General features: G+C 43.1%; 1 protein-coding gene across 2 annotated transcripts in view; it reads left to right on the top strand.

The window, feature by feature from the left end:
- The first annotated feature begins 492 nt into the window (after positions 1-492).
- LOC308089431 (uncharacterized protein) overlaps positions 493-13,399 on the top strand; it is a 29,844-nt gene continuing 16,937 nt past the window's right edge. For both annotated transcript variants that reach the window (XM_080434144.1, XM_080434143.1), the window contains exons 1-2: positions 493-610; positions 13,229-13,365. In XM_080434144.1, the coding sequence (XP_080290270.1) occupies positions 13,231-13,365 (135 nt within the window). In that variant the 5' untranslated portion in view covers positions 493-610; positions 13,229-13,230. The remainder of the gene's footprint in view (positions 611-13,228; positions 13,366-13,399) is intronic.

Genomic DNA, 13,399 nt, shown 5'->3' with positions numbered 1-13,399 from the left:
CCGGTCGTGTGTTCCGGCCACCTGATAAATTTATTTCCGCTCCAGACCGGATTAGAAACCCGAAAATGATCCCACTTATCCCAGGCTACTGGCAGTGTGTGGGCAAATTTTCTCAATTGGTCCATGACACAGAGGTGCCTGAGATTATAGCTGTTCACAGACACACAGACAGACAGACTGACAGAGAAAACATAATCTCCGCCTCCTGGCCGTTCCGACCTGGCGGATTTAAACATGATCAGGACCACAATGGAAACAAGCTCTTTTTGTGTTATCCTTTTAACAATCATTGTAAAAATAAAAAATAAATAAAACTGTTAATACAGTAGGCTATTCAATCAATCAGAAAACATTAAAAAAAAACCTGGGGGGCGTGGTGGGGGTCCTTGCATTTCAAAAGGTTGACAATCTGTGGGTTTGGTTATATAACAACAACACAGCTGGATTGGTCCATGAGCCTCTCTACGCGGTTAAGCGGAGCATGCGCGCTGCAGCAGACTCAGCACAAAGCAACACATAACACCATGAGATATATGTTTACTCATTTTAATTAGTAAAACGACAGTGGTTTTCTATTTAGGCTAAGGGGGAATACATTCGCCATAAAAAGGTGAGTTTTTCTTTATTTCTGGTTATTTTCCACGATCCGTGGTTTATTTCTAAGCGTGGATCAGGTTGGGTTTGTTTTCATTTGCGCCTTCTGGAGATCCCAAGCAGAAAGAGTTAAGGACGCATAACACAAGGAGAAAGTACACACCGACGCGCGGATTACAGATCAGGATGAACCAATGACTATTCTTATCATTTATTGAGGTTTATTTTGAACAACAGCCTCATAAAAGCGTCCGTCCACGACGTATTGGGACGTTTGCGAGCAAATCTATAATGTTTCATATGCCTGGAACAAAATGTTCTTAACTAGTCCCGACGTTGGAACCTGGTACTTTAGTGGCTCATGTTTTGCGCGCCCATACAAAGTTCCATTATATTAATAATAATAATAAACTTTATTTGCATTGCACCAAGTGCTTTACATTAAAAAAGATATCAACAAAAGAAAAATAACACAATGTTAAGCTAGATTAAAAACAATAAGATCAAAAACATGATCAAGAACAAATTAAAAGGCACATGCCTATGGGGCATTTAAAATGCAGCATATCCAACGTTTTATAAAAGCAGAGCAATGGAATAATTATTCACTATTTTGTTCATGTTTCGCACGTTAGCTGATTGAGTAAAACTAATTCCGATCTTATAAGTGTGGCACCCAGAAAGATGTTCAATAGTCAAATAAATAAATAAAAACAATATGCATTATTTAGTAGGGATTTTGCATAATATAGCCTCCTTTGTCTACTCACGTATTGCCTTTATTGTGCATATTTTCTCTCAGTTTTGTGATATATATATAGCCTACAAGCTGAATTACATAATTGAAAACAAATCACAGCTTTAAAAGAGGTCGTGTTTTTCATTCTCATCTCATGTCACTAAACAAAAGGATGCTTTTTGCAGTCTTTTAGCAGCCTTAAGATGCCTTCAGAAGAAAAGGTGAAATTGTTGTCCTGTTATTGTGCGCTACGAGGGGCCCACTTCTCTCCAAGGCCCACTTATCTGTTTTGGTTGTGTTGTAGCCAGTGTTGCCAGTTTGTGTGAGAAAAATAAGCAACCAGGTCTAGGAAAACAAGCCCAAAAGCAGCAACTTGGGGTCTTGGGCCACATGAGCACTTTTAAACCTATGCATCGGCTATTTGAAAATGCGACGCGTTGTGAGCTTGTCGATCGGCTATTTACAAAGAAAAGTCTTGGGGGGAAAAATGAAAATTTAGGAATATATTTTCAAATCCACAAAGTCTTTTATGGTTGGGTCTTCAAATATATATTCATTTGTGGGCTTTCCTTGACATGAAAATGTTTAAGAAACACTGGTTTAAACAACATAAGGAAACAAGACCAATTTTATTTACAAGCAACTTAACAGAAAAACAAGCCCAAAGTCACTTATAATAAGCGAACATGGCAACCCTGGGGCCCACCTCTCTCCAGGGCCCACTTGATTGTTTTGGTTGTATTGTAGTGCGCGTGGATTCATCATCTCCTTGGCTTGCCTAATATAATGTATCGATCAAATCACAGATAATCCCGTTGATCCACGTTAATTGTCCCTTGCCGACGAAATTGCGATCGTGATTGTCGGCCGACAACAATTGTCGTCAAGCGACAGCATCATTGTTGCGATATATCTGTCATGTTGATATTTATTTTCTGCATTCTTCTTGGCTGCTCTCCCGCTCGCTCCCCCTTTGTGCGAGAGCGTCTACACACACGCACGCACGCGCGCACACACACACACACACACACACACACACACACACACACACACGCACACACGCACACACACACACACACACACACACACACACACACACACACACACACACACACACACACACACACACATGCACGCACGAGCATGCACAAGCGGCCCATCCCCCTTCACACACAAGGCTGACCCCCCCCCCTCTCTCCCAGGCGCTTTCCTCGAATTGAGAACTTTTTGTACCCGAGCACAAAAAGTAGCGCCAGTTTTGAGAACTTGACTTTAGAGCGGAATCACAATGATGGGGTCAGTAGTAGGCGTCGTTCAGACGTCAGTTGGACTCATCTGAGAGTTGTAAACATTAGGAGAAGAACGCGCTTGTTGCCCGCAGAGATCAATGGCATAAATGCGCACTCAGCACTTTTCTGCAGCAACCGTAGTAGATAGATTTATTCTGGGGGGAACATTCGATTAAAATGACTTTTAATTAAATTAAAAGCACTTTAAAAAAAAACTTTGTTTGGATAAGTGCTCTAGGTCTATAAATAAAGATGACCCTAACCTAAGATTATAATTATTATCAATATTATTATTTTTTAGATTTATTGAATACTTTATTAACAGTTTGCACATAGTACAGTGGTATGATTATGCAATGGTGCTAAAAGGATAACACAAAAAGCCCTGAGGGCTTGTTTCCATTGTGGTCCGATTTTTATCCACTTAACCACTTAGCTGTTGACCAATAGCCAAGGCCCCCTTATTCCCTCTACACTAAATGAGATCTACAAACTCATAACACCCCGCAAGGGTGTAAGCTTGTAGATCTGCTATATTTGCCGAATGTTAGCCCCACAATAGGGATGCTATAGGAATAGGGATTCTATAGAGTTCAAGTGGTCTATAATAATAATAATTGTATTATATTATTATTATTATTCGGCTATTATACTTATTATTGTAGGCTACTGGGTCATATGCCTTCCAGCAGTCTTTCATGCTCTGTGACTATGAGTTATGTGTAGAATGCATATAGTCAACAGTGGTGGAAAGTAACATTTAAAAGTAAATTTACTCAAGTACTGTAGTTTTTTTTTTTTAGTATGTGAGTATGTACATTTCTCAATACTTTATACTTTCACTCCACTACATCCCAGAGGCAATTATTTAACTTTTTCACTCCACTACAGTTAATTGACAGATTATTAATACTAAACACACGTGATCCACTTATAAGCTCTATTTCATAGGCTACTTCAGCTATTTGAAAATAACAATCTACCGAAGTCCACAACTCGTTGCGACACGTTGTGAGCTCGAAGACCTGCTGTTTTCAAAAATGTCTGAAAAACTTGAGTACTTTTACTTATGCACTGTAAGTATATTCTGATGCCAGTACTTTTGTACTTTTACTCAAGTAGAGTTTTAAATACAACCTTTTTGTTGTTACTGTCATGGTATAATTGCTCCTTTTACTCCTTTCCTACTCAGAGGTGTAAAGTAACTAAGTACATTTACTTAAGTACTGTACTTAAGTACAATTTTGAGGTACTTTTACTTTACTGGAGTATTTCCAATTGTCTATACTCTTACTTCTACTCCACTACATCTCAGAGGCAAATATTGTACTTTTACTCCACTACAATTATTTGAAAACTTTAGTGACTAGTTACTTTGCAGATATACATTATTACATTATAAAACATACATTAACCACTTTAGCTCTGTTTTATACCTAGGCTATTTGAAAATAGCAGATCTATAAGCTCACAACGCGTCGCATCGTGACGGGTTGTGAGCTTGTAGATCTGCTATTGTAATAGATCTGCTATTGTAACGGAGTACTTCTACATTGCAGTATTGATACTTTTACTTAAAGGGGAAATCCACCCATTTTCAATATTTAACTATGTCATTAATATAGCATAAAGGAGTTGTGTGGAAATAAGAAAAAATTTAAAAAAAAAATAACATTGCAAAAAAATTTAACATTGCAAAAAAATTAACATTGCAAATTACACCATGATGAGTCATCACAGTGTAATTTGCAATGTTAATTTTTTTGCAATGTTAATTTTTTTTGCAATGTTAAATTTTTTTTTAATTTTTTCTTATTTCCACACAACTCCTTTATGCTATATTAATGACATAGTTAAATATTGAAAATGGGTGGATTTCCCCTTTAAGTAACACATTTGAGTACTTTTCCCACCACTGAACCTACTTCTTCCAACCACTAACAGTCGACAGACTGAGTTTCCATGTCATGCTGTGTTGTGTCACATGCAAGTCGCATGTGCACATGCGACCACATGCATGTGCTGTGTGTGCACCGTTCAGAGCGGCCTGTAAACCTATACGTTCCTGTTGTCTAAATGTGTCAACCGCCGCGAGCTATTTCTGGATAGAAAGCCTGGTGTTTTTTTTTTCTTTTTGGGGGGAACATATAATTTGAACCAGTTTACAGACACACGCGTGGAGGAAAACCATTATACGTCCCTGGAATACATAATCCCTGACTGTGGGCATTCTTACTCTGTTATTCATTAGCCATTGTTCTACTACACTACACTCTCAAAGTCTGGCTCGGGGGCCGTCCGGGATCCAAATAGACCCTTACGGGTCTGTGACTCTGAGAGAGTACAAATGTCGGGTCCATTTGGTTACATTTGTACGCTCTCAGGGTTAAATTCACACTGAGGATTCGATTATTAGGGTCCCAGAGAACACGTACCAAACTGGGAGTCCTTGAAATTAATAGAATATAGAATTCTCACAATTCTTCCTTTTGGAGTTACAGACCCGCAAAAGGGTCCATTTTGACCCCCTGGCATCCCCGGACCGGACGTTGAGAACCGAACCAGCGTTTCATTGTAGGAGAAGAGGCCGCCACCCACTGCGAGAGAGAGACGCTAATGTCTTCATGCCTGTAATCTCATCTAAACCTGACGTGTCATCGAGTTCACACAGGGGATGACCACATCAAAAATAGAGCCGTAATCTGGTGGGATTAACCACTTTAACCCTGGCAGTGTCCCAATTTTGGGGAAGTCACTATAGGCAGTCACTACTTAGCTGAGTGGGACACGGAAGGTCCCCGGTTCACTTCCCGAACTCCGGCTTTTGTGTCCCTGAGCAAGGCATTTAACCCCTAACTGCTCCCGCCCTCCCAAGCACTCATCATATAGCCATCTGAGCAGCCATCAGCTGACTGAGGCTGAAACTGAATTTCCCCAGTGGCACTAACAAAGGCTTTTCCCTTTCCCTTAAATATTTAGAAAAATAGTGAAAATAGCAGATGTATAAGCACAACGAGTCGTGATCTTGTAGATCGGCTATGTTCAAATAGTTGAGGCATATAGGGCTTAATTGGTTAATGCATGTTTTGTATTTATAATCTAGATCTGCAAAGTAACTAAGCTGTCACATAGTTGTAGTGGAGTTCAAAGTACAATGTGCCTCTGAGATGTAGTGAAGTAGAACTTTGAAATATCACAAAGTAAAAATAAATGCACTCCAAAATTGTACTTAAATACAGCACTTGAGTAAATGTACTTTGTTACTTTCCACGGGGGTTAAATAGCTGCAGTTTGCTATCTCCCAGTAGTAGTTGCAGTCTAGCAGTGTGTTTCGCAACCATGCTTTCACAATGACACCTTCACTCTGTGCAAACACACCGTCTGTTTGTCTGCGACTTCGTCACGTGAGCCACTCACGCACTTCTGGGGGCCCCCGTGCCGCAGGTTGACAAACAGCGTAGTAGCTGCTGAAAGTAGGTTTGGTAAATAGGGCAGTGAGTGTATAGATGTGTGGTATTCACTACTCCCTGCCCTGGGGTTGTGCTGAGAAAAAAAAACAGAAGTTGTTTTCAAAAGAGCTCTGCACATGCATGTGCGCAAAATAAGTACACAGTGCAGTGAGTGCACGCATGTACGCACACACACAGATGCATGCACAATGTGCGTACATGCACATGCGCGTGTACACGCACGCACGCACCCACACACACACACCCACACACGCACACGCACACGCACACGCACACGCACACGCACACGCACACGCACACGCACACGCACACACTCACACACGCACACGCACACACACACACACACACACACACACACACACAGAACTGTCCCGTTCTTATTAATCCAGAGAGGTTTTTGAAAATTCATCTCCTTTTACATATTCTCTCATACACTCCCCCCCTCTCCCTCTCTCTCTACCCCCTCCTCTCTCTCTCACTCATACATAAAACAAACAGAAACCAGACACTGTGCATGGCTGCTGATGCTCAGTGACAGAGGTGTGTGTGTGTGTGTGTGTGTGTGTGTGTGTGTGTGTGTGTGTGTGTGTGTGTGTGTGTGTGTGTGTGTGTGTGTGTGTGTGTGTGTGTGTGTGTGTGTCTGTGTGCGCGCTCATGCATGCCTGCTTGCTCGCTTGCTTGCTTGCGTGTGTGCATGCTTGCATGCGTGTGAATGCAAGGCAGAGGGACACGATGGCGTGATAGGAGATGATGTTCCAGTACAGAAGTGGTCTGCATTTTATCTGGTGGCGTTATCTGATGTGTACAACGTACATACTGTATGCACTCACATTATGGACACGCATGGCCGCCGGCATATTACGCAGTGGCGGGACAGCCATGCGGGGCACCACCCTGCTAGCCGGGAGCAGTTAGAGGGGTCCAGGGGCTTGTGCAAGAGATAACAGATTGGGATCTGATGACAGTTCTAGCAGCTGCACCCTAAACAGTTGTCAACTCCGATGTATGGCAACGTATGGGGCCATGCACACACACCATGCACGCACGCACACACACATGCACCAACGCACACACCCAATACGGTTCGAGAAGTTTGCACGGTTCAAAAAAGGTTGCAGCTGCCTCAAGCAGCCACACTTAACCTTTTTCATGGATACGTAGATAGATAGATAATAGCTTGTATACGGTTTTCTTTCTTTTACAGTCTGTTGCTAAAAGTGTGAGCTCATTTGATCGCTGCTTGATGAGCTACTGTATGGCCTCACTTAGGTTCAGAATGATAATCCATAAAACAGTCCATTTGGTTCCATTCGTACCCTCTCTAAGAGTTCAATGAACACTGATGGTTTTAGAGTGCAGGTAATAGGGGTTTCCAGTGAGGAAACCAGTCCGTCAGGTCGTTGGGAGTAGGGGGAAGGGCGAGGAACTCATGGAATCTGTACCACACCAACGTGTGTGTTGGCCTCAGAATGTGTCCAGTGTCTACTACGTGTAGTAGAGTGTTAAACTAACTCTGAGAGCGTAAACTGAACATTTACTGTACGGGTTCACTTGGTTCCACACGTCACGCGTCAAACGGGTGACGAGTTGGAGACAGGATCTGACCAGGTGGGACCGTTTGACGCAAATGGGGCTACCCCTGCGTCAGACGTTGAGACGACAGGACCTGTCTTGTAGCGTTGCGTGTTGATGAGAACGGATGAATGATGATTCTCTGCCTGTCGGTATATGCAACTCGAACGGTGCTGAGTCGACTGAAGCGGATACCGCACCGCACCGCTCTGCGTGGCCACTCGCCTGGGGGGGGGGGGGGGGTGATGACTCACTCGGCTCAAGTTGCTTTTAGATGTTTTTAGCGGAAGCAACAACCTGTTACATTCTAGTGAGTGCAGGACGACCGGGAGCATTGAAAAATTTGGTGTGAGAATAAAGTTGTAGACCTTTATTAATTCTGTGATTTAAGTGTCTTAGGGACACTTTGGCACGTATGTTGGGTGAGCTGGGAGGCAAACCGGTGACATTGGCTACGACCACCCAATGTTGGTATGTGGGTGCATGTGAATGTACATTCACATGCACCCACACGTACGAGGGTATGAGTATACACATTACAGAGTACTGTAAGTACTCTGTAATGTATGTGGATGTATACAGTATGTGCAATTGTGCATACATACATGTATGTATGTATGTATGTATACATACATACATATATGTATATGTGTATAAAGGGTAACTGTGCTGACAACTGACACTGTGCGCTGGGAACAATTGTCAATGGATTCATGTGTCAGGGAGCGCAGGGGAGGGAAGAGTCATGTGTGTGTGTGTGTGTGTGTGTCCAAACACACGTGTCCTGGGCCCTCTGGGGCCCCTCCCCCCCTGGCTCAATTCGATTCAATTCAATTCAAATAAAAAGGAGCTCTATTGGCATGAGAAAACATTATGTTTGCATTGCAAATGTACAGTGTTTGTAATCTGTTGGAAGTATACTGCATGTGTCTCTGATGTCTTGGTACAGTGGGCAGGTGGTTAGAAAGTGTGGCTCGGTTTCCACCACATTGTGTGTGCAGCGGGTGCACAAGTCTAGCTCTTGGGAACCAGGTCTGCCTGTTGTGGGCCTTTCTCTGTTGCAAGGCTGTGTTCACCGAGTCTGTGCCTATATAGTCAAAGCTTTCCTTAGTTTTGGATCAGTCACCGTGCTCAGGTACTATTCTGCCACTGTGTACTCTCTATTTGGGGCCAAATAGCATTCCAGTTTGCTCTGGTTTTGGGTTGACTTTCAAAATGTCAGATAGATTTGTGTTTTGTTTTCTTATCTGCTTTAGTCCAGTGGTTTTCTTTGTGCTCGTGATTGTGCATAGAGTCCCCGAACCAGCTGGCTGAGGCCGGGGGCAACCCTGTAGGTTTTCACTGTAAGTGACGGCTGTGTTATGGAGCGTGTCTGGGTCGCTTTCTTTTATAACATTTAAATGCTTTCTTCTTCATTTTGATAATGAGTGGGTATCGTCCTAATTCTGCTCTGCATGCAGCGTTTGTTATTTTCCGTTGGGTGCGGAGAATGAATTTGCAGAGTTCTGCATGCAGAGTTTTGGTGTTTGTCCCATTTTTCTAAGTTCTTGGTTGGCAAGGGGACCCCAGACTTCGCAACCATATAGAGCCTCACAGACCTAGGGGCCCCATGGGGTCCCAGGGGCCAGAGCCAGGGGGAGGTGGTGGTTCATGGTTTACTAGATCTGGGCAGATTGACTCCTGTGGGCTTCCTGTCAGTGCTACTTGTACAGAGACTTACAGACTGCACTTATTATGTAACTCTGCCTTGCCAAGCAGGGTTTAGAAAGCTTGTTAGGGGGGTTTTACGGTTGGCTCCAACGAGGGTAGAGGCAATATTTAGCCCGCCTGTGGGGCTAGTTTGGATTTGCAGTGCTGGAAGAAGGGGGGGAAAAAACGAATTACTTAGGTAAAAGTAGCATTAACACAAATGTATAAATGGTACTCATTGTGCAGAATGTCCCATTTCACAATTTGTTTTTCAAAAGTTGACAATTCGTCGAAATAATTTAAAAATAGCAGATCAAAGCAAATATTTGCACAACCTTTCATGATTTTACAAAAATAGCAGATCTACAAGCTCATAGCGCGGCACTCGGTGCCGCGCTATGAGCTTGTATATCTGCTATTTTTTAATAGCCCAACGAAATCTAAAAGTGACACACAGATGCGTTCCCGTTCTTAAAGAGTTAAAAACAAAAGGCAAGCAGAGAATAGTTACAAATGTTGTTTACGTGTTCATGCATGGCTCCAATCAAGGTAGATGCAATATATAGCCTGCCAATGTGCCAAACACACCACCACCCCGAAAAAACACACGAAACCAAACCACAAGCTGAAGCTGGCCATGCATACCAGACAATTTGGAATACTGCGGGGAAAAATTAAAAATGGAGCAGGGTGACTCGAGTGCAGTACTTGAGTAAATGTACTTTGTTGTACTTTGTTACTTGCCACCAGTGCTGCCCGCATGTCACACCCTCACGCCGCAATGTGCTAAACAAACCAACCACCCATAAAACCCATGCAGTGAGCCAAGTCACACACATCATGCATACCAGACAATGAAGACACACCCCCTCAGGGACACACCCCCTACTTATTAGTTATTAGTATGCCATTTAAAGATTATGTATGTATATATACACACACACACACACACACACACACACACACACACACACACACACACACACACACACACACACACACACACACACACACACACACACACACACACACACACACACACAGGAAACCCTGAGTCGTCAAAATATGACTATCATAATGACTTCCACTTACAGAAATGACAGTAGAGATATCTAATGCATGTGACATCTTGTTTTAAAGGAGGGAACCATTGTGGTTTGCACACAACCTGTTGCACAAGAACACACATTCAGCGAGATCTACAAGCTAACAATGTGTCACAACACATTCTTAGCTTGTAGATCAGTTCCTTTTTGGAAAGCGACATCTTTGTACGGCGGAGTATATAAGGTCTTAACTGATAACAGATTTAGCAGTGAGAGCCTCAGCATGGGGCTGCTGACTCACTGCTTTCACTCTCTTGGCAGAACTCAGAGCAGTTTGGGGAAAGGCTGATTTTAACTTAACCACTTAAACCCCAGCACCCGTATTTTGGGGAAAGCTTTCGCAGAAAAAAACGACCGTAACGTCATTTTCAACGAAAGCTTTCCCGACAATAACAGAAAACAGAAAAGACACAGAAAATACACTAGTATCTGTCCCTGAGGGACTCCGGTCAAACATATAGGGTTTAAGTGGTGGGGTGGTTGTGGGGTGGGGTGGTTGTATTTCGTCTCCCTGCTCTTCTATTGAGACATTTAGATAGTGTCAAAGGTCATGTCGCACCTAGACACAGGGTCTGACACGAATTTTGACCTGAAGGTCAAGATTCAATGTATCCCCGGAGCAAGCAGGCAGGCTCTATTAGCTCAATGGTAAAAATGTCAGCACTTGCTTTGGAAACTGGGTTCAAATCCGGGGTAGAAGAGGAAAGTACCATAGTGCAGCTTTAAGTACAGGACTTAAATGTACTTGTACCACCAGGGACGCCGATAGGGGGGGGGCTTCGGGGCCAGCGCCCCCACGCTCAATTGGTTAATCTCAGATGTCAGGCTCAAACTTACAGTACCATTACCATTACCATTACTATAGCGGGGCGCAGATAGGTGTTAACGCGTCGTTGACACCTAGAACAATAGCCCAGACAGAGAAACAGACTTTTTTTCGGTCGCGGCTGAGGGGGCGGGGGGTCGGGGCTATTGCGGTTCGAGTTGAGCCCCCACGGCCGCGCACATAAATCGGCGTGCCTGTGTACCACCACTAGTACTTACATACTCCCAGTCAATGGCATACATGAGCTTTCACATCATGTTAGCTGCAATTTTACAGCCTCAGGTGTTTGTGTGTTAATGTCACCATGAAGTCATATTCTGGGCATAACGTGGTAGCTTAAAGATGAAGCTTGAGGGCTCAAATACATATCAGAACATATTCATGTGTCTCACACCATGTGACTGTGGCGTTCCAACAGGAGATACAGTAGATAATTTAAAAACCAGTGCTCTTCTGCCGGCTGTCTAAGCTTTTGTTGAATGAAAACACGTTGTTTTCATTCAGGTTAAAAAGTGCGCACCTCGGAGCTAGCTAGCTGTTCACAGACAGACAGACGGACAAACAGAAAGGCAGTCTGACAGGAGCGAAAACATAATCCCTCGCCTTCAGCCGTTCTGGCCTGGCGGGGATAACCTTCAAATTCAGAACCTTCAGAGTTCAAACATGGCAGGCTAGTAAGCAGCAACACGGCAACAGCTAATCAAATTAATAATAGGTGTGTTAGATTTCGAAGTGTCAGTGAGCAAGCATAGTAGTCAACAGTATTGTTTACATTCATTAATTCATTCATTCATACACACATAGGCCGACAAGTTGATGCCTTTATTTGCAGAAGCTCAGAAAACCGTAAAACAGTATTTTGGGGCAAATTCAAAACATGCAGTATTTGGTATTAGGTATTAGGTGATAAGACTTCAAATCTATATCACGATTGTTTCAAACTGCAATGCGACGCGCAAGTTTGTAGATTGGTTATTTTCACTTTGCGCCACCATTGTACTACAAAGTATAATACAAGTTGTGAAAAAAAAAACTATTATTTTCGTTGTGTTGATTCGTTGATATAACCAAATACAAATTCAAAACATTGCTCCGCGATTTCAATGTACAGTATTTCGGGTGAATCACCCAGCCCTAACCCAGTCCTAGAGAGTCAGTGGGATTAAGGGATGAAGGACAGAGAGGTGGAACACCATCTGTATATGTGCTAGCTGCCTGCCTGTTGTTCATTGACTTGTCATGTTCAATCTCTTCATCCGCCAGTGACCTACATGCAGCATTTTGTTTGCCTCTGTGAAGCTATTCTCTGCAGCAGTGCTTCCCAAACTTTTTTTTGGTTTGAGATGTGGTTCCCAACATTTTTTCATTGGAGAAAAAATGAGCGGACAAAAGCTGGGACACCCCCACATGCCGCATACACACGCTACAAGCTCACAACTCATTGCGTTGCGACGCGTTGTGAGCTTGTAGATTGGCTATTTTTCCACAAACAGACTTGATGTACATGGAAATAAGTGGTCCAACTAAGTGCAGTTTTAATGTGTCCGTTTACTAAGAATAGAGGGGTTTAAAGTAAATAATTATTGGACTATAAATCCTCCCCCTGTGATCTTTGGTGCACCCCCAAGGGGGGCCCGGACCACATGTTGGGAAACACTGCTATTTACTAAGTTTGTGCCACAACTCACCCTTTACAAAAATCTACTTTTATAACTCACCTGACATGATATGACCACTTTTTCAGAGAGTTGAGGGTTACTGAACACATTTAGTACACTGTACTGTGTGCGTGCGTGCATGCATGCGTGCGTTTGTGTTGCTAGGTTCTTGTTTCACCTGTGATCCTAGTTTACTTAGGCACTACACTGTCTCTCTGCATTTGATGTATCGCTCTGGATAAAATGCCTAAATTGTAAATTGTGTCTCCCATTTTGTTTTCGTAGGGATGGAGTTCCCTGTGGACCTTCTGGCTGACTATAGCCAGGGGGAGCAGGAGCGCTTGTCCGAGGAGTACATGAAAAGTATCCTCTGCACCAACCCAGACGCACTGCAGAAAGTCACCCTGGCTAACAGAACACAGGTACAAATTACAATTTATTGTAGAACCCATGGTA

This window comes from Gymnoscopelus braueri, assembly GCF_963280865.1.
Source record: "Gymnoscopelus braueri genome assembly, chromosome: 7".
NCBI lineage: Eukaryota > Metazoa > Chordata > Actinopteri > Myctophiformes > Myctophidae > Gymnoscopelus > Gymnoscopelus braueri.
This window is presented reverse-complemented; position numbering and strand designations above follow the sequence as displayed.